This window comes from Oryctolagus cuniculus, chromosome 3 (genome assembly GCF_964237555.1).
Source record: "Oryctolagus cuniculus chromosome 3, mOryCun1.1, whole genome shotgun sequence".
NCBI classification, from domain to species: Eukaryota; Metazoa; Chordata; class Mammalia; order Lagomorpha; family Leporidae; genus Oryctolagus; species Oryctolagus cuniculus.
The window spans coordinates 72,636,979-72,664,067 of record NC_091434.1 but is presented as its reverse complement, the minus strand read 5'-3'; the positions used below and the strand labels follow the sequence as shown (position 1 = coordinate 72,664,067).

General features: G+C 43.8%; 1 protein-coding gene across 2 annotated transcripts in view; it reads left to right on the top strand.

The window, feature by feature from the left end:
* Positions 1-469: 469 nt before the first annotated feature.
* The window catches only part of CERS6 (ceramide synthase 6), a 341,168-nt gene continuing 314,548 nt past the window's right edge, over positions 470-27,089 (top strand). Inside the window, exon 1 of one of the 2 annotated variants that reach the window (XM_017343213.3) lies at positions 470-963. In XM_017343213.3, the coding sequence (XP_017198702.2) occupies positions 794-963 (170 nt within the window). In that variant the 5' untranslated portion in view covers positions 470-793. The remainder of the gene's footprint in view (positions 964-27,089) is intronic. The other variant, XM_051848533.2, reaches the window with a different exon arrangement.

Below are 27,089 nucleotides of genomic sequence, written 5' to 3'. Positions count from 1 at the left end.
TGGTCTCTGAGGAGCTGGTTTGATGAGACACAGTAGTGTAATGAGGCCGGAAGGTCAAAGCTGGGGGGAAGACAGGCGTGGGTTAGAAGCAGGAGGCGCTTGCCAAACCAACCTGCCCAGTTCCTGATTTCCCCCTGCTCTCCAAGCGCTGGAGTGGGGGATCCTTTCCTCCCATTTCTTCCTCTTTTGCCTCTCCACCCCCTACTTCTCCTTTTGCTGTCCGTTTTCACAGAAGGACTGGTGGTGAAGCCTCGGCCCCCACCTGCCTCCCCCTCCGCCGGGTCACCACTTCTGGGAGCCCTGAAACTCCAGTGCGGGAGTTCTGAGCATGTGCAAGCAAACCAGGGGGGGCTGGGGCGGACTTGGGGCGCCTGTTCTCGTCGTTGCCCTAAGCGCAAAGCGAGAGCGCGGGGAGCGCCAAGCGGACAGCACTCCTCCGAGCGGTGCTGCAGCGCCCAGGCGCAGCGGCTGCGCCCTGCTCCCCGGGCGTGGGCGAGCTGGCCGCGTGTGCCTGGCTGCTTGACGCGAGCACGAGCCAATCAGGGTGAGCGGCCTGGGCTGCCATGTGACGGGCGAGGCGGCCCCTCTCCCAGCCCGGCCAGAGGGAGGAGAGAACCGGGGCTCGCCGCGAGCCTTCGAGAGCAGCGGCCGCAGAGGAGGCGGCGGCAGCGGCAGCGGCGGCGGCGGCAGCAGCACAGGCGTGGGGCCAGCCGGGCGCGCATCCCTGGGCGCCCTGCGCCGCGGAGAGCTCGGTCGGTCGCGGGAGCCGCAGGACAGGAGTGGACAAAGCAAGATGGCAGGGATCTTAGCCTGGTTCTGGAACGAGAGGTTTTGGCTCCCGCACAATGTCACCTGGGCGGACCTGAAGAACACGGAGGAAGCCACCTTCCCGCAGGCTGAGGACCTCTATCTCGCCTTCCCCCTGGCTTTCTGCATCTTCATGGTGCGGCTTATCTTCGAGAGGTAAGAAGGGCAGGAGCACCTCCTCCCCTCCCCCTGCGCGCGCGCGCGTACACACACACACACACACACACACACTCACACACTCGCACACACATTCGCGCGCACACGCACACTCGCGTGCTCTGTGGCGCACGCCCCCGCGCCCTCGTTGCTCATGCCGCCCCCCTTCATGTTCGGGGAGGCGTTGTCTACCCCTCTGCCCTGCTCCCTTTCTGGGAGCCGGCGAGGGTCTGGTTTGCCTATCGATGCCCGTCGGAGCGCCCCGAGGGACCGCGGGTCGTTCGCGTGGACCCCCGCACTCCCTCTGGGCCCGGGTCGTCTCCTCTTGGCGCCTAGGGCAGGCGAACAAAGGTGAGCGGCGGCCGGCGGCGGGACGCGCCGCACTCCGCGGGTCTCGCCCCTCTGCACCGGCGCGGCGCGGCGCTGCGGGCTCGAGCTTCCCCGCCGGGGCTCGCAGCCACCCACCTGACAGCCAGGAACCTTTAGGACGCGCGGCCCGAAGGCGGAGAGATAGCTCACGCTTCCCACCCTTGGGCTCCGGCGCGCTGATTGTAGGCACCGTGCTTCGGGAGAATCCCCCAGGGACTCCTTGGCTTCTGGTCGCTCTGTGACTTCCACCCGTGACACTGCGTGCCGGGCCCATCGTCCCGAGAAATGGGTGACAATAGCATTGCTGGTCATCAGCGGTTTCTTTCGAAGAGAGTGTCTAACAGGAGGGGTGCACGTCCTGCAAAAACGGTGAATAGTCAAGTGGTAACTTAGTCATAAACTTTTTTTTAAGAACTAAAAAAATTAAAGAATTGTCACATAATTGTATAATTCTCGATTTGGTTAGATATCTCCACTGTGTCACCCACAAACTTGTGTTTCATTGAATCACCCCTAATCGCTGAACTAGATGTCCCCTGTCCTGCCTTCTCTGAGTGTTATTGAAAGAAAACCGAGACCGCAGCATGCAACTGAAAACAGTATCGCCTTCTCCTCCTTTCTCCCATACCCAATTCATCAATAAAGCTGGCTGTCTTACACAGCAAAGTTTACACTCCTTCTCTCACTTTCGTTCCACCTCTTCCTCTGCCCCACCCCCACCCCCACCCCAATTCACATCGGTTTTGTTTCTTAAGCTTTTGGTCTGTTATCTTCTGCGCTGATTCTTTTTGCCCAAAACCACTATTGAGGATAACAGAATGTATCTTTGGTATCTTTTTTTTTTTTAATGCTGGAAATGGCAACAAAGCCTCATGGGAACAAAAAGTGCCTTTTGTTTAAGGAAGGTGTGTTTTTCAATGGGTAATACTGTTGCTTGAGAACTGTCAGCTGTTCCCATGCATAAATGGACAGGCACAAAGGAACAGTTTTATAGACCTTCTGTTTTAAAGTGATTGGAATCCCAGGCAGATAGGTCTTTGATCCTATCTAGTGTCAAGACGACTGTGAAAAAGTGGGTGTGTTTGCAGGTTTCGTGTTGCTCCTAGAGCAAATATTTGCGTACAGAAAATGTGAACTCCTATCTAACCTTTCGGTCTCTCCAAAAACAAACGCATTCTGAAGAAGAGCACTGTGTAGGCGCTCCGCACACGACTGCTGAATGACTGATAGATTTTGGATGATCAATTCGGGCTGGATTTTTAGAGACCTAATGCATTTGAAAGGAGTGTTCAGTCTATATTTTGGAGAACAAAAACATGCCAGCCAATGATCTGCCTGAAGAAGCTGCATTTTCCTGACACATTTCTTCTCTGTGCTGATTCTAGGCTATTTATTAGGTTGGGGGAAAAAAAAAAAAGAAAAACTTATTGGAGAATGCAGATGGCTTTGTACTTAGACCCTCTCTGCCTTTAAAAAGTTGAACACTAGTAGTTGGAACATAGATGTTCATTTTGCCTCTTCCTTTGCCTGGTTCCATCACTTGACGTGCAGTTTTACACAAAGGGGTCATCTGCTTCTACTATCAGTCGCTGCAAATGTCCTCACAGTGATAATGTAAAGGATCGGTTGGTTTCCTTCATGCCATTGATTCAAGTAGAAATGACTTGGTGCACTGTATGGAATGTGACCGTTTATGATCAATTTTCACAGCCAAAACCCAGTGTGGCGCATGTACCACAGGAAGCTGCTGACTTTTGGAAGGGTGCCTACTCAGTTTTTCTTGTAGTGCTGACAGTCTTTCACCATTTTAGACAGAATCTCTATATCCTCTGAAAATGCTGGGGAATAGTGGTAATAGAATTAGTAGTTCTGCATCTGCTCCTCTTCTCAAACCTGGTGACACATTCTGGAATCCAGCCTAGGACAACCATCTCAAGTAGCGTCCACCAAGGACCTGAATCAGTTTAACCAAACCCACTATACTATTATTACTGATACAATTCGCATTAATCATCATGCTCAGTACTCTTTTAACCTGTTTTCTATTCCGTTTCTTTTGCAGTATGCTATGATGTGTACCATGATTTAAAGAAGCCTACTATAAGATGACATGCTTTTGTCATAGAGTAATTCCTTCCAGATTCCATTCCTTCTATGCTTCTATCGCCATTGACGTATTTTAAAGTTGAGAACCGTATCTAGGAAATAACTGATAATTAAAGGTCCTTATTGTTCAGTATACCAGGTTGACGAAGCCCTTGTTGAGGTTAAAATGCTGAATGTAAAGTTGTACTTTCTCGGTTTTATGTATTTCTCTCTATGAAGACAAACAACACTAAATGGACTGACTTGGCTTTGCCCAATTGAACAGCCCTGTCTTTTTATTTTCACTCCTGTGGTTGGAGTGACAGTGGAGGAACTGGTGGCCAGAATATGCCACTTAATGGCAGCATATGGACAGCAATATGGAAGCTCAGCATGGCTGGTGAAAAATAGAGCAGCCTAAGGTTAGTGACTTCTGGCTGAGACATTGGGTAGCCCAGAGCCTGGCGATTTTTAACATTGCCTGAATACTGAACTTAACTCTGGGTAGGGACTTAACGAGCCTCTGTAGGCACTACTTGATTGACAGAATAAAATGTCTGCTATTTTTTTTTTTTAAAGAGCAACTGGATAGTTTTTTCTAGAATGAAAATTAACATATACCATTATTATTGACTTGACAAAAATAAAATATCGTTTAAAAATGGAACATTGCCGTCTGATGAGTTTTGTTGATATAGTGAGTTTTGTTGATATAACCGCGCTTGTGTAGGCACAGTTAACCATTCTCAGGCATGATAATAAATGCTTTTTGTGATCTCACTTTTTCAAAAATGTGTTTTGTTATGATATTCATTAGTGTGGAATTAAAGTTTTGCTGAATCCCTGTTTAGAAGTGAAAATTCCTTGAGTTATTGTTTTAAAAGGTAACTTTAATGCCTTTTCTCCATGTGGTCCCAGGAGGGAGATGTAGAAGGTACTGATTGGGAATCATGACACTCAAGTGTGAGTCAAAACTCACTTCTTCTGGAGTAGCCTCCTAATTTCTCTTTGCTTATTTTCTCATTTATGCAGTGAAGCAAATGACTTTGGTAACCTAAGGTTGTTTCCACCCTCCCAATTCTCTGATTCCTGTGAGTCGTCTCTGAAGCTAACCAATTATTATCCCATGAAACTTTGAAGCAGGCAGAATGTCATGTTTTGGCAGGCAGAAATATGTCCCTCAGAATAAAGAGATTTTTTCCCCATAGAAATATTCCAGTCAGTGGTTTTGTTTCTTGCATTTTTTCAATTGTGTTTTGAGTCAAATGAATCATTTAGGCTGTTATCACTTATGCTCCCAGAAGCTAAGGAATTTTGGGATAATCAGCAAAGAAGATTCTATCGAGAAAACAATTGCTTTTATGTAGACCCCGGAGTAGACCTGGCACCTTCTGGCACCTTTTGTGGCGACAGGGTGAGAAATGAATTGCTCTCAAAATGCCGAGCTGTGTGAGGAGTATCATCTGTCATGAGGCTGACACAGAACATTCTGACTTGGCTCGTTCAGCCCAAGAATGATCTCCTGCCCCCAAGACTTCAAAGAACAAGTGTCTCCATTGGGTCAGAGGCGAAGTCTGTCCCGGGGGCGTTTTCTTATGGATTTACTGTCTAATATCTTTGCCTGACCACAAGTCCGGAGTGAGACCCTCTATGGCAGTGCACAGAGAATGGAGGGCAAGGAAGGTGAAAGGAGAGGAGAGAGAAAGAGGCAGATGGAGGGAGCAGGGGAAGAGGAGGAGAGCAGTGAGTGACTGCCAGGGAAAAGTGGAGAACCCGGCAAAGTTCATTCCTGAAGGATGTTCCTTTAATGCACCTTGAAATGAATATATATTTTAAAACTATTTGAAAACAACTTGTATACAGAACTGTCTTTTCTCATGTAATCAGTACTAGATACTAAACTCTGTGAGAGTACTTCAAAAATTTTGTGTAAAAATGGAATTAAAAAATAGGTTTATTTTGGCACTCCCCCAAATTGAAATCCATACATAATTTTCTAAAACAAGGATTTCCGTGAACTTGTTGCAGACCCCTTCATATAAGTGTGCCTTAGCTACCCTGTTAAATGATGGTGTGATTCAGATTAAAACTGTGGACACCTGCTCTGCCAGAGACAAGGGTTAGAAAGAAGAATTGGGGTCTACAAATAGGTTGCCTCTTATATTTTCTTACTGGAGTAGGATAGTTTGGTTCCATGAAGATTTTGTTGGAAAAAAATACCTAAAATCAAAGAGACAGTATTTAAGAGATGATATTTAAGGCATGATTTTAGTAGAGCATTGTCATCTAGCAAAATAAAAGGTTTATATTTGCAGGGTAGAGTTAGTTCAACTATTTTTAATAGGTTTATTTGTGAGTAAAGGGCTTAATTTTTAAAATTTATTTGAGAGTCAGAGTTACAGGGAGAGAGAGAGACAGAAAGGTCTTCCATCCTCTGTTTCACTCCTCAAATGGCTGGAGCTAAGCTGATCTGAAGCCAGGAGTCAGGAGCTTCTTCCGGGACTTCCACATGGGTGCAGGGGCCCAAGGACTTGGGCCATCTTCTACTGCTTTCCCAGGCCATAGCAGAGAGCTGGATCAGAAATGAAATAGCTGGGACTCGAACCAGTGCCCATATGGGATGCCTGGTACCACAGGTGGAGGCTTAGTCTACTGCACCACAGCGCTTGCCCCAAGACTTAATGTTAGTGATCTTAGACTGCTGTGGGAGTGTGTGAAATGACTTTAAACTATCACAAATGATTTAATGGGATCACATATTATGAATTGAACATGGAGTTCACTTATGTCTCCTCTAATGAGGATATCTGAATTCTCCATGGACAGAGTTATAGTTTTATCCTACATACATTTCTTGCTCATTTGTGAGGAACTTCATGAGTGGTTTCTCTTCTGTGATGGGAAGGGCAGGTGGCAGAGGAAGGAAAATGAGTTTCAGGTGAATTTCTTCCATCAGTACCCTAACCCCATGGCTTTGTCAGATCTCACTGCAGTTTCCTTAAATTTTCCTCATATACTTCATTCACCTGATTAAACCTTGTTGGTGAGCATTGAGATCCATGCCCACGTTGTAGATCAAAGGTTTTTGTACATTTCTTCCATTGTCACCGGGCAAAAGAAGATCTTCTGAAGCCATTGGTTATTTTTTTTTTTTTTTTTATTTGACAGGTAGAGTTACAGACAGTGAGAGAGAGAGAGACAGATAGAAAGGTCTTCGTTTCGTTGGTTCACTCCCCAAATGGCTGCTATGGCTGGTGCTGTGCCGATCTGAAGCCGGGAGCCAGGTGCTTCTTCCTGGTCTCCCATGCAGGTGCAGGAGCCCAAACACTTGGGCCATCCTCCATTGCCCTCCCGGGCCACAGCAGAGAGCTGGACTGGAAGAGGAGCAACTGGGACTAGAACCCGGCGCCCATATGGGATGCTGGTGCTGCAGGCGGAGGATTAACCAAGTGAGCCAGGCGCCAGCCCAGCCATTAGTTTTTAACATCTTACAAAGTCAAGGCTCTCAAAATTATATTGTTCTTCCCCAGTTCATTTCTTAAACACTTTTGAGTCAGGATACTAGCCTTCCAGATTATGTTTGTTAGTTAACTAGTTGTGCCACTTAGTATTTTTAGGAACTATATGTTTTTAATTGATTTTCATATTTTTTTGAAAGACACACACACATGCACATATGCAGAAAAATATCTCACTCTCTAGTTCACTCTCCAAATGCTTGCAATAGTCAGAGCTGGACCAGGCAGAAGAAACCTGGGTGTTGTGGGTGGGTGCCAAGGACCCAACTACTGTAGCCATCATCTGCTATGCCCCCAGGGTGTGCATTAGCAGGAAACTGGAATTGGAAGCAGAGTGAGCACTTGAACCCTAGCATTCCAGTCCCATAGTTTTCTGGGAAATTTAGGCTATTTCCAGTTTATGCAAATGTCTGTCAATTCCTAATGATTTCATAAGGGATGTTTCCTAGAAATGACATTTCTGTATCCCAGGGGATGAATATTTTAGAGGTCTTGGTAGATACCAATTGCCAAATCATTGTCCAGAAACATTACAGCTATTAGTACTTAGAATGCAAGTTATTGCCATTTGAGGCAACTTTTGCTTTGGAAGTTAAAAAAAATTTTTATAGCTATAAGGTGTTTTAAACTTGTTCATAATGAATTATTTCAAATATGTGTAATCATTTGTATTTCATTTTCTGTGGACTCATGTATATCCAGTTTTATTTGTGTGTGTGTGTGTGTGTGTGTGTTTTGTATGTTGTGTGGGAAAGTAGTGGCCTTTGGTTTTTTAATTTTTTTTAAGCAGAATGGCTTTGTCTTGGTCTGTTTCTTTGGTCACATGTTTCTATTCTTATTTCTCTTAGCCTCTTGCCTCTCCCCTACAACTGAAGTCATCATCACCAGGGGAAGCTTTTCAGACTCTGCACATTCAAGGAAATGAGGAAGATGATATCCCTGCCTTTTAATGGAGAGGGAGACAGAAAGCATGGGCCAGGAGGGAGACCTGTGTATCACGAATTCTTAAGTTCTTATGCTGGGAAATTCAGAAATAGAGCCTAAAGTCCTTTATATTGCCTTTCTGAACTTTTGATTAAAGATGGTTCACTAGACTAATTGAAAATGCAGATAGAAAGCACAGTAAGATACAACTTTACATCTAATAGGATGCTGCCGTAGCACAATAAACAAAATAACAAGTGTTGGTGAGGATGTGGAGAAATTGGAATCCTTGTTCACTGCTGGTAGAAATGTCAGGTGTGGAAAACAGTTTGGGTGATGTGCAATTCCAGTTCTAGGTATATGGCCCAAATAATTGAGATCAGGGTCTTAAAGAGCTATTTGTATACCATGTTCATAGCAGCAGTATTCATGATAACCTAAAGGTAGAACCAACCCAGGTATTCACTCATAGGATATGTAGGTGTCCAGTGGAATATTACGCAGGTTGAAAAGGACGAATATTCTGCTACAGCATGGAAGAACCTTAAAGATGTGATGCTAATAAGCCAGTCACAGAGACGAGCATTGTGTGATTCCACTTATATGAGGCACCCAGAGCAGTCGGATTCATAGACACAGGAAGTGGAGTGGTGATTGCCAGGGATTAGAGGGTGGGGCGTTATTTCAGTTTCAGTTTTGCAAGATGAAAAGGTTTCTGGAGAGGGGCAGGGGTGATGATAGCACTGCCATGAGGCAAATGTGTTCAGTGCCCCTGAGCTGTACTCTTATAAATCATTAAAAGGGTAAGGATTTTTTTTTGTGGTAATAAAAAATTGTAATAGGAGATTCACTAACTTTAAAATAAAGTCACTATTATAACTGACTTCATTTTTCTAGTTAAGAGCAAACATCCCAGTTCTCTTTTTTTTTTTTTTTTTTTTTTTTTTTTTTTTTTTATTTTTTTTTGACAGGCAGAGTGGACAGTGAGAGAGAGAGACAGAGAGAAAGGTCTTCCTTTTGCCGTTGGTTCACCCTCCAATGGCCGCCGCGGCCGGCGCGCTGCGGCCGGCGCACCGCACCGATCCGATGGCAGGAGCCAGGAGCCAGGTGCTTTTCCTGGTCTCCCATGGGGTGCAGGGCCCAAGCACCTGGGCCATCCTCCACTGCACTCCCGGGCCACAGCAGAGGGCTGGCCTGGAAGAGGGGCAACCGGGACAGAATCCGGCGCCCCGACCGGGACTAGAACCCGGTGTGCCGGCGCCGCTAGGCGGAGGATTAGCCTAGTGAGCCGCGGCGCCGGCCTCCCAGTTCTCTTGATGTCAGTTCCATGAAGTGCTGTTTTGTTAAATGCATGATTCCCTTTGGATCTAGGAGAGCCCCTCATCTTTCCAGAGTCAGGTGACATGGTTGGGTGGGAGGCGAGGGGTGACAGAAGGAAAGTTAAATCCAGAGTGTCTAAGTGTCCCGGGGCTCTTTTGGAAGGCACTTTAACTGAGCAGCTTACTTCAGTCCCATTTGTTCATATGGCAACTTAATAGCAGTGAACTGGGATATAGGGGAAAGGAGAGCAGAGTCTTTCTAAAAAGCATGTCAGAGTTTCAAGAGATCCCTGGGTTTAAAGTAAAGGCATCCTGAGGAGTTCACAGTGCCTGTAAAGCAAACCAGGGTAATAGAATAAAATTCTACCAAGGCGGGACCAGCGTTGTGGTGAAGCAGGTCAAGCTGCCTCCTGCAAAGCTGGCATCCCATATTGGAGTGTGGGTTCCAGTTTAAGCTGCTCAGATTCCATCCCTCTCTCTCAGGTAATGCACCTGAGAAAGCAGTGGCTGATGGCTCAAGTGCTTGGGCCCCTGCCACCATGTGGGAGACGAGGATGGAGTTCCTGGCTCCTGACTTCAGCTTGACCTAGCCTGGTTGTTGTGGCCATTTAGAGAGTGAACCAGTACATTAAATATTCTTTGTCTCTTCTCTGTCACTCTGCATTTCAAATATATAAATAAATATTTTAAAAAATTCTCCTAAGGCGAGAGGCCTAGGCTGCAGATAAATCCTGTGACGTTTTGGTGGGTTTATGCCAGCTTTGACCCTCTTCCATATCTCTCACTTTAATTTCATACATTTTATAAGTAGATGGTTTACATATTTGAATAGTTTGATTGTTTTCTCAAATTCTACATATTATAGTTGCAATCCAATTTTAAACTTTAGCAGGTACATAAGGTAGAACAGTAGGTTTTGAAACACATTCAAATTTATTTTCATTTTATTTGAAAGAGGGACAGAACTTTCTGGTTTTTGTTTGGTTACCTGCCTTCAGAATGGACTTGTTTTGGGCTGCTCTCGCATCCTCTTCCTACTTTTGCTTTTATTACCTTAGAATTGGATTGTAGGGGTTGTTTATGGCAAGGGTGAAATTAGAGACACACAAATGTTTTTAATTGCAGAAGGAATGCATTCCTTTACTAAGTAACCTTTTATACACAGTGACTTGGGAATAACATCGATTTGTGACTTGCCGTTATCTACATAAATGTCATGTCTTATCTCTGAGGCTTTCAGGTTACAAACCTATTGATGCTGTCCCAAAGCTGTCATTGAGAGTCTTTGTTCCTTCTGTTCTCCCTCCCAACTCACTCCTTCCTTCCTTCTCTCCTTTCCTACCATTTTCCTTTCCTCCCTCCTCCAACCTCTCCTCTCCCTCCTTCCCTCCCTTCATTCCGTCCTATTGTTAGTACAGATCCCATAAAGACACAGGGGAGTCTTGGGAGAAGAGGTAGAGCATAGAGTTTAGAGTAGGGGCGGGATCAAAGAAAAGCATCTAAAATTTTGTCCAGAGACACAGTTTGGCAAGTATCAGAGTAAAAGCTGCCAGCTAGTCTAAGTGGCACTGTAGATCTAGCTTTAATAGATCACCATTTGTCAAAACAAAATAAAGTAACCTGGTGGTTTAAGAAGACTGGCAGTTTTGGACATGATAGCTTGAGTGAAGAAAATTGAGAAAGAAACAGTCAGTCACTTAAGCTTTATGGCAGTTAGGAAAATATGAGGGCTTTGTGTGCCAGTGGTGTGTATCTTTCAGCGCACGAGTAGACTTGATGGTGACAGTGCATTTTAATTTTTATTGTTTGTACATTTATTGCAATTAACTAGAAATGTGTATTGCTACCTAGAATTAAAAGAAAAGTGGGTAGTATATAAGAAAGATTATAGAACTTGGGTTTAAATCCAAATGCAGAAGACCATATACTCTTTGAAATTTGTGCTCTTGCTTATAAAATGGGGAATATACCTACTTTATAATATTGGAAGATGCCATGAGAAAATGTACTCAAAATAAAATCAACAATAATTGGCTCTTAAAAATAGATATTCTTTAAAAAATAACTGACACTGTAGTATAGTACCTAGCACCTACTGAGAGGTAACATTCTGTAATGTGATTTAATGCTTTGGGTGCACGTGTGGGAAGTGTGAGCTTTGGGGAGGGCGTGCAGCATATGGAGACAGTGAGACCTGTTTATATATCTGATCCTGGACCTGGAGGATTTACTTGTTCTGTTGAACAATACACATTTAGAATTTTAGACAGGCCTTGAAGCCCCAATCTCTTCAGCACTGTGCCTTTTCTTCTCAACTGTTAATAATGATGTGTATTGTGCACCAGGGATCTGCTTGTATTTGGTGGTAGAAAAGTATTTCTAATGGTGGAGTGTGTGTGGTTTTTGTTTTTTTTTGTTTGTTTGTTTGGCTTTTTGTTTGTTTGTTTGTTTGTTTTTGGACAGGCAGAGTGGACAGTGAGAGAGAGAGACAGAGAGAAAGGTCTTCCTTTACCGCTGGTTCACCCCCCAATGGCCGCTGCGGCCAGCGCATCACGCTGATCTGAAGCCAGGAGCCAGGTGCTTCTCCTGGTCTCCCATGCGGGTGCAGGACCCAAGCACTTGGGCCATCCTCCACTGCACTCCCGGGCCACAGCAGAGAGCTGGACTGGAAGAGGAGTGACCAGGACAGAATCCGGCGCCCTGACCAGGATTAGAACCCAGTGTGCCATCACCGCAGGTGGAGGATTAGCCTATTGAGCCGCTGCGCCAGCCACTAATGGTGGAGTTTTAACAGGTGATGTGCACTGTGTACCAGTCAAAGCCGGACACCTTCTGTGGAGTATGTGTGTTTGGAGGGAGCCCCTGAGAGAGGGATGGCGTTTTCTAGGGGAGCTGCCTTTCAGTGGAGTAGGCTTCCACAAATACCCCAGTCTACCTCCCCTCTGCAGTCTTGCCCTGATGATCCTTTCCATTGCATATAGTCTCAAGGGAAACTTGATTGGGGTATTCAACCTCTGATAATGGCCAACATCAAATTTGGTATTTCTGTTTGTTAAGACCTGTACTACATTCTGGCCCTGCCATTTACTAGCAGTCTAAGAGCAAATTTCTTAACCTCTCCAAGCTCAGTTGCCTTCCAAAACCCATTGGGTTTCTGCTAGGACTCAAATGAGATCATGCATATATTTTGTTTAGGGCAATGCCTAGCTTATTCAAGTAATGTAACGTGCTATTCAGGTTTACTCAAGACATGTTCAGGGTTATTCAAGGCATACACACACACACACTCAGTGTTTGTTGGAACAACTCTGATTTGTAGAAACAAGACTTGATTGCTATTACCTGTATATCATGAACATGCATGATAGACTTCATTCCTGAACGACAGACCCCATTCTCACTGCTGAGGGTTGTCACTGCAGTCATTTGAGATTTATTTGCTGTTCTCTCTCCTCTCCTCTCCCATTTTTCCTCCAAAGAAGATTCTGATTCTTCCAGTTATAAATGGCAGAAAACAACCCCAGCTTCTCAGGGAACAGCTGTGCCTTGTCTAGCTTATACTCATATGATGTACTTTGCTGGGATTGTATGTTAACATTTAGATAGCTCAGAAACAGTTTTTCTAGTAAGAGCCTCTTAGAAAGAGGAAAGCCTTGAGATGGACATTTATTGATTTCTTTCAGAATTTTAAACCTATGGATTATCTTAATTGAATCCTGAAGAAAAAAAGTCTAGTGGCATTGGGATCATATTAATGAAAATGCAAACATTCAAAATTAGCTGAAATGGGGCTGGCATGGTGGTGCAGTGGATCAAGCCACAGCCTTCAGTGCTGGCATCCCATATTGGCATGCTGGTTGGAGTCCTGGCTGTTCTGCTTCCAGCCCAACTTCCTGCTGATGTACCCGGGAGGCAGCAGATGATGGCTCAAGTACTTGAGTTCATGCTACCCACGTGGGAGACCAGTATGGAGTTCCTGGCTCTTAGCTTTGGACTGGTCCAGACCTGTCTGTTGCAGACATTTGAGGAATGAACCAGCAGATGAAAGATATTTCTCTCTCTCTCTGTCTGTCTCTCCCCACCCTCCCCCTGTCGTTGCTCTACCTTTCAAAATAAATATTTAAAAGAACCCCCCCAAAAAAAACGAGTTTAGCTGAAAATATTACATTTATAATTTTTTCTCAAGAGAAACAGATACTCATCCTTGAATCTGAACGTCATTGGTGTTCATGTGGCTAACCCAAGTGGGACCAGATTAGTTCAAAGGGATTTAGACTTGCTTTCACCTATAAGCATTTCTCCAGCTCTGCATAGTTTCATATCATTTGTACATTTTTTAAATCCTTTTTTTAAAGTCACTGATGAAGGCATCTTAGGGTGGTTATCTTTTGAAAGAGGAAGTAAGCCAAAGATGAAACCACAATCTGTAGAATGGCAGATTACCAAAAATTGCCTCTACATAATGCAGTCATAATCTTAATAGTCACAGACTTTCTACTTAGAAAAGAAATTGAAACTTACTCATTCAAAAATATCACGGGTCAGACAACAGGGTGTTCGGAAGTGGAGGTGGTGCTGGGGACAGTGGGCCGTGGGTGCATGCACAGGAGGGTATTCCTGCAGCTGGTTTTTATAAAAACAATAATATTGACTAAAGGTCGGGCTGCTTTTTTATTAGCACCATGTGAAGCCAATTCTCACAGAATTGATAGCAGTGATAAATAGTCCTCCCCACCAGGGCACACTGCTCCTAGCAACCTCCCTCCCTCTCTGGAACACCACCTGCCATTCACTGTTTTAAAGCGCAAATAATCTCAAGACTATACTTGGAGCAATAACTGGAAGAAGTAAAAATGTCCTGCCTCCGCTTCATGCGTTGAGATGCTGAAGCCTGGAGAGATGCAGTGACTTGCCCTCTGCCAGCCACTCAGGTCCTGGCAGAGCCTGCCTGCAAGCGAACCCCCAGCCACTGCCCCTGGAGAGTGACTTTGTCCAGGGAAAACAGGAACGGTTGGTCACCCCATGAAGCCCAGGCTGGTCACCAGCCAAAGGCATTTCACAGTAAAAACAGCTGCTCTGCCTCTTCCGAAGCGTGACTTAAGGTGGTTGCTGGAAACGGCTTCCTAGTGATTGAGGTGTGTAATCCCCACCTCTACCCCCACCCCATGTATGCACTACAGTTCTTGGCTTTTTATAAAGGTGATCAAAGGGCTCCCGGTTAAGTATGGGTCGGAGCTCCTGAGGGCAGAGCTCATCCTGCCAGTGTGCAGGGCCCACTCTTGGGGAGCGAATTCCTCCTTAGTGTGTTTATGCTCTGCTCCTGAAATGGTCCACTTTTTGCTTTCCTCCTCCTTTCACCCTAGTGTGCGTGCAGTCTCGTTTGTTAAGCACTCACATTGAAATGGCTGTTTGCAGAACAGTGAGGGCACTGGGGAGAGAGCAAAAATAGAAGTGCAGGTGTTGATGGTTAACCTAACTTCTACGGAGGATCCAGGCCGTCGAGTGGTTTTGTTCTGGGTGTGTGGTTTATGTTCATGGGTTTGTTGAGTTTTGCAGTGTGTGAAGCTTGCTCTGGCTAATGTTAGGTACCTGTGGTTTACTTGAAAGGTTTGGCCTTGTGAAGTAGATGTGCATGTGAACTCTGTCTTGGAGTTTAACAGGGAGGTGCTGAGAGATCCCAGCTGCTCTGAGGTTGCCCAGGAGCAGCTAGTCTTCAGCTGTGGGCCTCTAGGCAGGCAGGCAGGTCGGCCAGTGCCTGCACCTGTGCTGTGCCCCTGCATCTCCCCACCCCCACCCCCTGCCACATCTGGCACAGTGTCAGGCTGTGCAAGATTAAGTTGAGGGCAACTAACTACCATTTAGGATCACAGCTGCTGTTTGACTGTTGGATCCTGCTTGCCCACTGCTTTCATATCTTCTTCCCCACCTTGTTCAGAAATGACCCTGTCTTCAGTGGGTAAGTGGAATTCCCTGATTGAGAAAGAAATCTTCCTTACCTTTAGGCCCTGAGCCCTGGCTACCAGCTGTTCTGTTCTACTCACATTTCCTAGGAGAGCAGTGGGTTTGGTGCAGATCCACTTGGAAGGTTAGTTAATAACTTGCAGCTCAACTTTTAGTAACTTGTTGATGTCTAAAAATATGTAAAAAGTTATATGGACTGATGTTTTCAAAGATAACTGATTTTTGACTTGTTTTTAAAACATTTTATTTTTGTGTTTATTTATTTGAAAAGCAAAGAGAAAAAGAGATGAAGAAAGATCTTCTACCTAGTAGTTCACTCCCCAAATATCCATATCTGTCAGGACTGAGCCAGGTCACAGCCAGGAGCCAGGAACTCCATTCAGTCTCCCATGTGAGTGGCAGGGCCCCAAGTATGTGAGCCAGGGTGTGCATTAGCAGGAAGCTGGATCCCTTATCTGTGGCACCACACTCCCACCCCTGGATCTGCTTTCTGATTAAAAAAGAAATAAATTTGGATTATTATGTTCCGTGATTTAAAACAACAGTTTCTTGATTGGCAGGTAGTGTCACCCTTTCTTACAGCTGAAGATGAGACAAATGTTTCATTCGAAACAGAACCAGGGGACCGGCATTGGGACCTCCACGTCCCACACTGGAGTGCTGCTTCAAGTCTGACTGCTCTGCTTCTGATCCAGCTCCCTGCTAATGCACCCAGGACAGCAGCAGCAGATGGCTCGAGTACTTTAGTACATGCCACCCATGTGGGAGACCGGGATAGAGTTCCTGGCCCAGCACTGACTGTTGTGGCCATTTCTGGGGTTAACCAGAAAACAGAAGATCTGTCTATTGCTCTGCCTTGCGAATAAATAAATCTTTTAAAATAATAAACTACAAACGTGGAACTAAACCTGAGGAGACTTTCTCTTCATCATTCCTCATTACATTTTCCAGCAAATATCTAACCCTTTACTTTAGGGGTCAAATCTAAGGAATTTCAAATCATCTAAAGCTCTTCTAAATTGGGTGTATTGGTAGAAACTTCCTACTGCCATATTTTAAAAGTTGATTTAAGAGTCCAGATGCTGCTGTGAATGAGAACTGCAAAAGTAAATAGTGTGTGATGATGTATTTTGGATGCCAACAACAGGTTATGCTTATCGTTTCAGGTGAAGCCAAGTGTGGCCTTCTTGGTCCTGAGGCCCAGTGTTCAGATGGGGGTGGGGAACAAGAGAGAGAGGGAGAGGGAGGAGCAGAGGAAGGACACCAACCCACTCTCTGCCCTGTGCACACAACAAAAGGGAGCACAGAGTTCTGACTTTGGCTTTGCTCTTGATGAAACTCTGGTTCAGGCGTCATTGTACTCACATGGATGTTAGCTGTTAACCCCATCACTCAAATGTGTAACCATCAGTTGTGTAAGAAATGTTCATATGACATTGCTGGAAAAGTGTTTCATTTTTCTAAACTTTTTATTCTGTATGTACAAAGGTATAGCTCCATGAATTCTCACAACAGCGAGTATACTACATGTTCCTTAATAAGAACTCAGATCAAGGGAGCAGAATGTTACTGGTACCCCGACAGATTGCTTCCTATTACATTTTACACATTTATATAAGTTAAGGAAAATTTATTTGCAGTATGAAGGTGAAAGGCTTTATCTAGTCAACAGGAGACACCATAAAGTCTGAAAATTCTCCAAAACCTGAAACTTCTTGAGATTTTTAGATTAAGGATGCTCAGCTAATAGTCTCTGCAGATATCCAACATCCAAAACAAACAAACAAAACAAAAACAAAACCAAAAAAAATCCAAAACCTGAAACACTTTTGGTCCCCAGAACTTTGGATCAAGGAAAATCAACCTGTGTACTGTGTGAGGTCCCTGGTTTCTGATAAAAGAGAAGATGGGCTCAGGGACTTGTCACTAACAGGAGCTTCTTTCTTCTCTTTGTGTTAAGTTTATACACGCTTAGATGTGTGTGTGTGTGTGTGTGTGTGCACGCACACTTGTGTTATAAATCCGATTAGCATTTAACGATCAAATTTAATAAATTGTTTAGAAAGGGGTGGGAAGAGGATGTGAGAACATTAGAAAGTGAGTGGGGAAAGAAACTGCAGCCAGGGCACCCATTTTCCTTCTCATCTAATTCCTGTAGTGGGATTATTTTATAAGGATAGTGAAGGGACAACAGTACACCATTTTTACAATTTAAAAAATAAATTAAGATTACTAAGCAGGAGACAGGTATATAAATTTGTTGGCATTTCTGAAGGTAGATGTTTTAACACAAGTCATGCTTTGAGACAGAGGAATTACAGCTACCATATATTTTGGATTTGAAAAAGCCAGGTATTTTGACTTTAGAATGTTTGTTTTGAAAATACTGTAAGACTTACAGTGCTTTACATCTTAAAAACTGTATTCATCTTAAAATGATATGTCTTTTTTTTAAGATTTATTTATTTGAAAGTCAGAGTTACACAGAGAGAGGAGAGGCAGACAGAGAGATAGAGAGGGGTCTTCCATCCGATGGTTCACTCCCCAGTTGGCTGCAACGGCCAGAGCTGTGCCAGTCTGAAGCCAGGAGCCAGGAGCTTCTTCCAGATCTGTCACGTGGGTGCAGGGGCCCAAGGACTTGGGCCATCTTCACTGCTTTCCCAGGCCATATCAGAGAGCTGGATGGAAAGTGGAGCAGCCGGGTCTCGAACCGGCACCCAAAGGGGATGCCGGCGCTTCAGGCCAGGGCGTTAACCTGCTGTGCCACAGCTCTGGCCCCCAAAAGGTTATATCTTCTAATCTCTCTTATTTAAGAAAAGTTTTCTGTTCTGTCTTTGGATGTAGCCTCAATTCCATTTGTTATCTTTTCCTATTCAAGAGGTTCAATTATACATATATCATTTCTTTTGTCTTCCATTCATGTCCAACATCTTCTCATAATCATTTTTAATATTATTGATTTTTTCACATGGTTTATTCATTTCCTCACACCTAACTACCACATGTCTTTTCAGTCATGTTTATTCTTTTTTCTATTGCTCTTAACACTTCTGTGTCTTCTAAAAATCTTTCCCTTCTGTTGCACTTTTATTACTGGATCTTTTTGTATTTTATCATCACTTTTCTGAACCCTGCTATCCATTCTTTAATCGTTTTTTTTTAATATTAATCATATGCCCTGCAATTTTTCAGAAAAAAATCATGCATTCCTTCATTACTGAGGGTAATTTAGTTTCTACTTATTATTTGTATTTTTATGTATAGTCTAACTGTATTTTTAGATATAGGCTTTGCAGGCTCCTACCCAGGCCTTCTAATCAAATCAACAGAAAATATTGGATCACTTTCTGCTTATTCAAAGAGGGCATCATTAAATCAACTTCTAAAAATCTGTTGGTTTTGGACTCATGGAATGATAGAATGGTTTTCCTTAAAAATAATATATTTAATTGATAAAATCTTCAGTGTTCTAAGATTTCCGTTTTGTAGGAATCTTAAAGTGTTCAGATTGCTTTAACACGGGAACACTGAGGTACAGAATTTTCAGAGCTTCTTTGATACCTGTGAGGATTTAACTTTTCTTCCAAATTACGCCTGTTAGTGAATTTTTCACACTAGTTTTAAGCAGAAATTTTGGTCTCTTTCAGTTTTCTTGGAAATACAATGTTGAGGTTTAATGACTTTCTTGGTGAATTTTTGTGTTTTTTTTCAGTGATAACCATTTGTTAATTTCTAGTGTATTGATTTTATTTTGTGGATTTACTTATGTATCTATTTGAGAGAGAGACAGACAGACAGACATGCTCCAATCCACTATTTCACTCCTTGAATGCCAGAAATGGCCCTATCTGGAACCAAAGCCAGGAGCTGGGAACTGAATCCAGGTGGCAGGGACTTGGTTACTTGAGTTGTCACTATCACCTTCCAGGACCTTCATTAGTAAGAAGCTGGAGTCAGGAGCCAAATCCAAGGATCAGATGCAGGTGCTCCAGTGTGGGAGATGGATGTTCAACTGATGTCTAAATGCCCACACCTGATTTATGGATTTAAAATTATTTCAATGTGTAATGTTGATAATGCCACAAAAATATTTGGGACACTTTGGACATATAAAGTTATAAAGCCTCTTTGTCCATTTGGAAATGTCAGTTAAAAAGTACCTAAGATTGGCCGGCGCCATGGCTCAACAGGCTAATCCTCCGCCTTGTGGCGCTGGCACACCGGGTTCTAGTCCCGGTCGGGGCACTGGATTCTGTCCCGGTTGCCCCTCTTCCAGGCCAGCTCTCTGCTGTGGCCCAGGAGTGCAGTGGAGGATGGCCCAAGTGCTTGAGCCCTGCACCCCGTGGGAGACCAGGAGAAGCACTTGGCTCCTGCTTTCGGATCAGCGTGGTGCGTCGGCCGCAGCGGCCATTGGAGGGTGAATCAACGGCAAAGGAGGACCTTTCTCTGTCTCTCTCACTGTCCACTCTGCCTGTAAAAATAAATAAATAAATAAAATGAGTGATTTAAAAAAAATACCTAAGATTATATGTCTATAATCTCATAGGGAAACTCCCAATGCAGAAGAAATTCTCCATTTTAATTGTTTCCTCCATCCCACTTTCTTCCCTAAATGTGACCAGAACTGAAATTATCCAGGCATAGTTTTTTCATAAAACTCATTTACATGAATTATTTGAAGATCTGATTTCAAATGTGGATTTCAAAATTTTTACACCAAAATAAACTTTACCTTTTAAAAAATACTTACTGGAGAGGCAGAGAGAGAGAGAAGAGAGCGAGTGCTCCCATCTGCAGGTTTGCTTCCCAGATACCTTCTAGGGCTAGGACGGCCAGCTGTGCTGGAGCCATGAGCTAGGAACTCAATCCAGGTCCCCTACATGGGTGACACTGATCCAACAACTGCTTGAACCATCACCTGCTGCCTCCCAGGGTCTGCTTTAGTGGGAAGCTGGAATCGGTAGGCAGAGCCAGGGCCAAATCCCAGGCACTCTAATGTAGGATGTGGACATCTTAACCTGAATTGTAACTGTTAGGCCAAATGCCTTCCCCTGAACTTACCTTTTAATTCATTTCCCCATGGGCTTTTTTGAATCACCCTCATTTATGTACACATACACATATAATGTGAGATATAGATGTCTCTTTGAGAATTTTTCAGTGCACTTACCTACATATATATTTCCCTGTTGATGTATTTTAATACAAAGTTTCCTGAAAATATGAATGATTTACTCTAATTCCTATTGTAAAGGTTGCTTTATTTTCACCTAATGTCATGTCTTGAAGATTTTCCCCATGTGAGTAAACATCAAACCACTTTATTCTTTTTAATATGTTAGCACAGTATCCTGTCACTGGGTTGTCTTACAGTTCATTAAACTACTTCTTTATACATGCTGTTGGGAACAAGTACTATAACTCAATTCTTGTACAGACCTCTCTACTTAGGTGTGTTTCTGTAAACTAACATATACAAGTAAAATTGCTGCATCAGAGGATATGTGAGTTAACATTTTCCTAAATGCTGTCAAAACTTTTCAAGAAAAATTACACCGACTACCCCTGCCAACGCTGTATGAGAAAACCCATTCTTCATGTCCTCCCCCTCTTGCTGCAATTTGATGTAATTTGACAAGCTGTCTTAACCTATAAAGCAAGTAGCTGTTTAACATGGTGGCTTGTCCAAAGAACAGAAAGATGGGGCTCCAGCCAAGAAGGAAACTTAATAATATTTGCCATGAAGAGACATTTTGCCACTCTTTCTTGACCTGGGAAATAGGAATAATAGTCTTCTTTTTTAAAGATTTTATTTATTTATTTAAGGGATAGAGTTACAGATATTGAGAGGGAGAGACAGAAAGGTCTTCCATCTGTTGGTTCACTCTCCAGGTGGCTGCAATGACTGGCGCTGCGCCACTCTGAAGCAAGGAGCCAGGTGCTTCTTTCCTGGACTCCCATGCCGGTGCAGGGGCCCAAGCACTTGGGCCATCCTCTACTGCTTTCCCAGGCCAGAGCAGAGGGCTGGATTGGAAGAAGAGCAGCCAGGACTAGAAGTGACACCCATATGGGATGCCGGTGCCGCAGGCGGAGGATTAACCTATTGTGCCACGGCTCGGGCCCCAAAATAATAGTCTGCCAGTGTAATGAGAAATCCATTTAAGTTTATAGTTTTGAACCTTGCAATATCTAAAGCATCTATTTAACAACCACGTCTTAGACATTTACACCTTTTCCAGTTCATTGCCTTGGGTTACTTATGTAAGAGGAATGGTGAATGTTTTGTTACATTCTTTTATAATGAAAGTCATAAGTATACTGAATGTTATTATCTTGTGTAAGAAATAATGAATGAAGATTCTCTCTCCTTTTGTGGGATTTCCTAGTAGTTTGTTTTCATAGTAGTTACAAGGTAACTATTCTGATGCTAGAAACATTTCCATTCAACATGTTAGCAAGTAACAACCAAGATTCAGCACTACTCAAGAGAAGGCTTTAAACCTAGAACTATCTTTCAGGACAGCTGGCTGCCCACCCTCTTCCAGCCCCCATATTATCTAATATCTTTCTGCTAGGGAAAAGTGATATTCTTGTATTTGTAAGATGGCATGCATTAAACTTTTGTGATCTTTATGAAGATGTTTAAATATAGAGAAAAGCTAAAAGAGTAATGCCAGGAACACTAGATTCCTACCACCTGAATTCAGTGATTAACATTTTTCCATGTTTTTTCGTCTTTTTCTGGTACCATGCAAAGTAAACTGCAGATACTATGACACATAGCCCTTGAGTGCTTGACATACATCTGTTCTCTAAAAGTAAAGATATTCTAGTGTGGCTCTGAGAGAGAGAAAGAGAGAGAGAAAGAGAAAGAGAGAGGGAAAGAGAGAGAGAGAGAATCTCATTTCCTAAATGCCCCAAACAGGCAAGGCTGGACCAAGCTGAAGCCAGGAGCCAGTAACTCCATCTGGGTCTTCCACATGTGTGGTAGAGGCCCAAGTATTTGAACTGTCACCTGCTGCCTCCCAAGGTGCACATTAGCAGGAAGCTGACATCTGCAGCAGAGCTGGGGTTTGAACCCAGGCACAAACAGTAACTTTTTGAAAATGAATTTTGTATTATGGATGTTTTTCTTTTTAAAATATATAACTTCAAAGCAGAAAAAAATTTGTTGCTTATGGATTTGGTAAAAATGTAAGGTAAAAACCAAAAATTTAGACTCACTGATTATATTTAATGGATGAATTAAAAAATGAGTCTGTCAGTAATACTTTAATGAAAAATAGGGGATTATATGCAGTATTTTGGTTGTTACTACATGGAATTTGTGTTCAAAATTTGAACTGAGAGACTTTTTTAAGGATTATTCATTTATTTGAAAGAGTTAGAGAGAAGGAGAAACAGAGATATCTTCCATGCACTGTTTCACTCCCTGTATGGCCAAAATGGCCAGGGCTGGGCCAAGCTTTGTAGGCGCTTCTTCTGGGTCTCCCACAGTGGTGGCAGGGTCCCAAGCACTTGGGCCATCTTTTGCTGCTTTTCCCAGGCTATTAATATGGAGGTGGATTAGAAGTGGAACAGCCAGGACAAGAACCACTGCCATATGAGATGCTTACATCACAAGTGGCTTTACCTGCTAATCTACACTGCGAGACTGTAAGCTTATAAGAAGTAGCTAAATACTTGTTCATTAATATTATTTCTTGGCTTTATAAAATCAGTATAAAACACATTGGTTCATAAATCAGTCTGTGAGGCTCATCTGCATCAGGCAAACCTTTCTCAAGGTTATTGCTCCTGCCCCCTGGTATGGTCTTGTTTATGCCGCTGTGGGTCATACTTGGTCTTGCAGCATGGTGGTGTCAAGGCTGTAATTCAGACATTTGTTAATGTGGAGTGCATTACTCTCTCAGATTCAGGTTAGTGCTCACTATTCCTAGTAACAAAGCTTAAGGCAATGAATTAAGAAGGGTTTAAATTTACATTAAATAAGTGGTTGCAGTAGGAGTTTCAGAGTTAAAAAAATTATAAACCAAAATGAACTTGCTTTATTATTCTTCCTGTTTTACAAGTATAGAAGGAAAGAGCAGCAAAAGAGGTTAGCTTATTGTATTAGCTTTTTGTCACTATAATGAATACCTGGGGCAGGCTTCTTAAATAAATGAGGTTTATATAGCTCACAAGAGCATGGTGCAGGCATGAGTTCAGCCCTGGTGAACTTGACTGCATCACATGATAATGGTTGGCAGTGGTGGGAGTGAAGCCCGAGACTGGGAGGTGCCAGGCTCAGGCTTTTATGACAATCCTCTGCTCAAACTACCAAGGTGTCACATGAGGGCCCCCAGTGACCACCCACCATGCACCATCTCTGAAAGACCCCCCCACCTCAGCAGGGCACAATGAGGGCTGAGTTCCCAACACATGGACCCTAGAGGGACAAACCAGATCCACAGCATAGCATCCGTAAAGACGGAGAAAGCTCAAACCAATTTTTGAGCAGATAAAGGGATCATAACCCCCAACCATTGCCTTAATTGTGCTGTTCTCTGATGACTTTTTGTTCTTACTGTCAGTTATCATCACCAGGCCTTGTGTAATTCTTGGGAAGGAAAACTGATAAAAATATTTAAAAAAATCAACTCACACATGTTGCATAGGGATAGTAGGGGCCGGTGCTGTAGCATAGCGGGCAAAAGCTGCTGCCTATAGCGCCAGCATCCCATATAGGCACCGGTTCAAGTCCCAGCTGCTCCGCTTCTGATCCAGCTCTCTGTTATGGCTTGGGAAAGCAGTAGAAAATGGCCCAGGTCCTTGGGCCCCTGCACCCACATGAGAGACCCAGAAGAAGCTCCTGGCCTCAGATTGACCCAGCTCCAGCTGTTGTGGCCATTTGGGGAGTGAACCAGAGGTTGGAGGACCTCTCTGTAACTCTGCCTTTAAAATAAATAAAGAAGTGCTCCAAACTTTTGAAAAAAATATAGGGGGCGTATATAATGAAAAATAAAACTCTCTCCTGAGAGGCAACCATGTGCAGCTGTTTTGCATATCCAAGCATTTGTCTTGGTCAGTTTGGGATGCTGTAACAATATGCCATAGATTGGGTAGCTTCAGTAACAGTTGTTTTGGGCTGAGAAGCCCAAGATCGAGGCAGTAGTAGATCCAGGGTCAGGTGATGGCCCTCTTCCTGTAAGGGAGGAAGGCACAGGCTCCCTGTTTATCTTCTAGTTACCTTCAGGGTCCTGCCTCATCATACCACCACACTGGGGATTTAGACTTCAGCATTTTAATTTTGGGAGCCCACAAACTTTCAGTCCCTAGCAATATACATCCCCCCATGCACTTCATTTAGCACAAACTCTGTGTGTTCTTCTCTCTTTTGTTTTTTCACTTAATATATTTTGAATGTCATTTGCATGTAAAAGTTCACATGTGAACTTTTTTCTTATAAATGGTTTAGTTGAATTTTAACGTGTTATTTATATGTGATATAGCATATATAGTACAGTAAAGTAGTTATCATAATTTATCTGGCCACTCTCAGGGAATCTTTAGGTCATTTCCAATCACATTCTAGTAAAAAGCAATATCACAATGGCTATTTTTGTACATGTATCTTGTTTATATGTGAATTACTTTAGGTAAATTCCCATTAGTGTGAAGGTGCTGGGTCACCTTCAAATCTGATAGAGGGCGCCAGATTTTTCTCTTAGGGGTTGCATCTGTTTGTATTTCCACTGACTGTGAAAATGATATTTTAATTTACTTTTATTTAATTTGGTTCAAGTTTTAGCACATTTGCATATTTTAAAACCACTTATATTTAATCTTAGAATTATTGATGCTTTTACCTCTTTGAGAATGTTTTATAAAGGGTGTAAAAACAAAAGAATTTGCTGTTTTTTTAATGTATATTGTGCTGTTTTCCTATGTTTTCCGTTTGTCTTTTGACATTAGTTATGATATATTTCCTGTGCTGAAGATTGTTAATTTTTATGTGGTCTGATTAATCAAGGTGTTGGCTTCAGAGCACTTCGTCTGGGACTGGTCAGTTTTCCCAGAGAACAGCCCTCCCCTTTCCTGCAGGGCGGGGCTCAGCCTGCTTCTGAGAGCTGAGCAGTGGAGGAGGACTGAAGGTTTAGTTTGCATAGTCACTTAGTCTTCTGATTTGATCACTTTGCTCAGTGTCCCAAAGGTCAAGACCTCTGTGATGCAGGAATCAATAGCCCGCCTTCTGCTGGGGCTGGGGAGACTGTCACTTGGCTGTGGGAACCCAGTCTAGAGGTCTCCCTGTTCCTTATACAGACTTTGGACCATTCCTCCTGCCCCAGTTGAACCCTGCATCTGAGACTGCAGGGGTGTCGGAGGTTAGAAGTTAAGGCCAGGAATTCAAGGCTGGTGGGAAAGCTCAGGTGTCATGGGGTTGGCCATGGCAAGGAGCCCCTGGCTTACGATGCATATGATGCATAGAGGGAGTATGTGTGTCTCCGCGTGGCTTCTCTCTCCCTCTCCTTATAAAACTGCCAGGATCCAATAATGGAGCCAGCCCTCTAATGACCTCATGTAATTTAATCAATTTCCAAAAGCCTCACCCCTACACATCACAGTATACATTTTTTTCCCTCTTAATACTTTTTACAGAAGACTGTGGGGCTAAATGTCTGCATAAATTTAGGGGACAAGACATATTCAAATCATAGCAGGTGCCAGGTAATAAGAAATCTTACTGCGTGCATGCACTGTGGCAGGCGACTTGAGGATTGTGAATACTTATCCCAGGGCTGAGGTGTTACACACCCCCACTTTTGGGCCAGCCCCTTGTAGGGTTCTGACGTGTGAATCCTGCCTCCGCCACCACTTATTAGAGCTGTGACCCTGGGTAAGTTAAAGGATCCCTCTGACGCTGTGAGGTGGAGACCATGTTTACCTTCCAGATGGTGAGGTGCAGACTGAGTGACGCGGGAAAGGGCTCAGCTGAAGCTCTGGCCGGTGGCCGGCATTCAGCCAGTGGACTTCTGCTGCTTTCTACTTGTGAGAGAGGTCAACACAGATGAGTTTTCCAAGACCCAGAAGGGGCACAGAAGTGCTCCTTCACATCTGCTAGGAGAATACAATGCCTTTGCCTTAGGGTACACAATTGACTTTCCATTGTCCATACTAATGGAGGGGCGGAATGGCATGAGTGAATAGCAGTGAAGAATATCTTAAGCCTTTAAACGTGCCCCGGAGCTCCTTTGGGGCTTACTTTGGCACCGTGCGATAATAGACTCTCAAAGCTGGAAGAGAACTTTGAAGTAAAACTCTCAAATTTTGCAGATGAGAAAATGGATCTGGAGCGTTGCTGACTCACCCAAGATCACACAGGGGTGCGAGCCTAGTGACAAAGTTAGGATCAGAAGCAGATACGTTAACTCCCAGTTCCAGTGTTCTTTATTTACTTTTCAGATTATGTTTGCTCAGGTAAGTATCCAGCGGGCGTGCTGTGCCTGAGCAACGTGTGCGTGCTCCTCCATGTGCTGGGAGGAACGGAAGCACTTTGGAGCTTTTGTTCTCTCTGTTACTCCCCTGACTCACAAGCACAACCTCAATGGTGTGATTTTAGGGTGTGGGCCACGACATTTGGGGTGAGACACCGAGACTGGGGAAGGTCACCTTAACAGAGTGGACCATACGTTCTAGCCAGAATGAAAGTGAAATGTGGGACCCTCAGCCAAGCTAGAGTCTGCTGGGGATGGAAGTTGTGGATGGAAGTCGTGGGTTGGGTATGGATTCCTTGTCAGAAAGGCAGACAGGAATAAGGACCCTGCACATGGGCAAAAGGCAGTGTTTAGACAGCTGGGCCCACTACAGGTATGTAGCCGAAAGCATGTAGGAACGAAACATCACTTCTGTAAACGCTGAGCTCCACTCCCAGAGCAGCACCTGCCCTGGGGATCTTTCAGGAGCTTGTGGT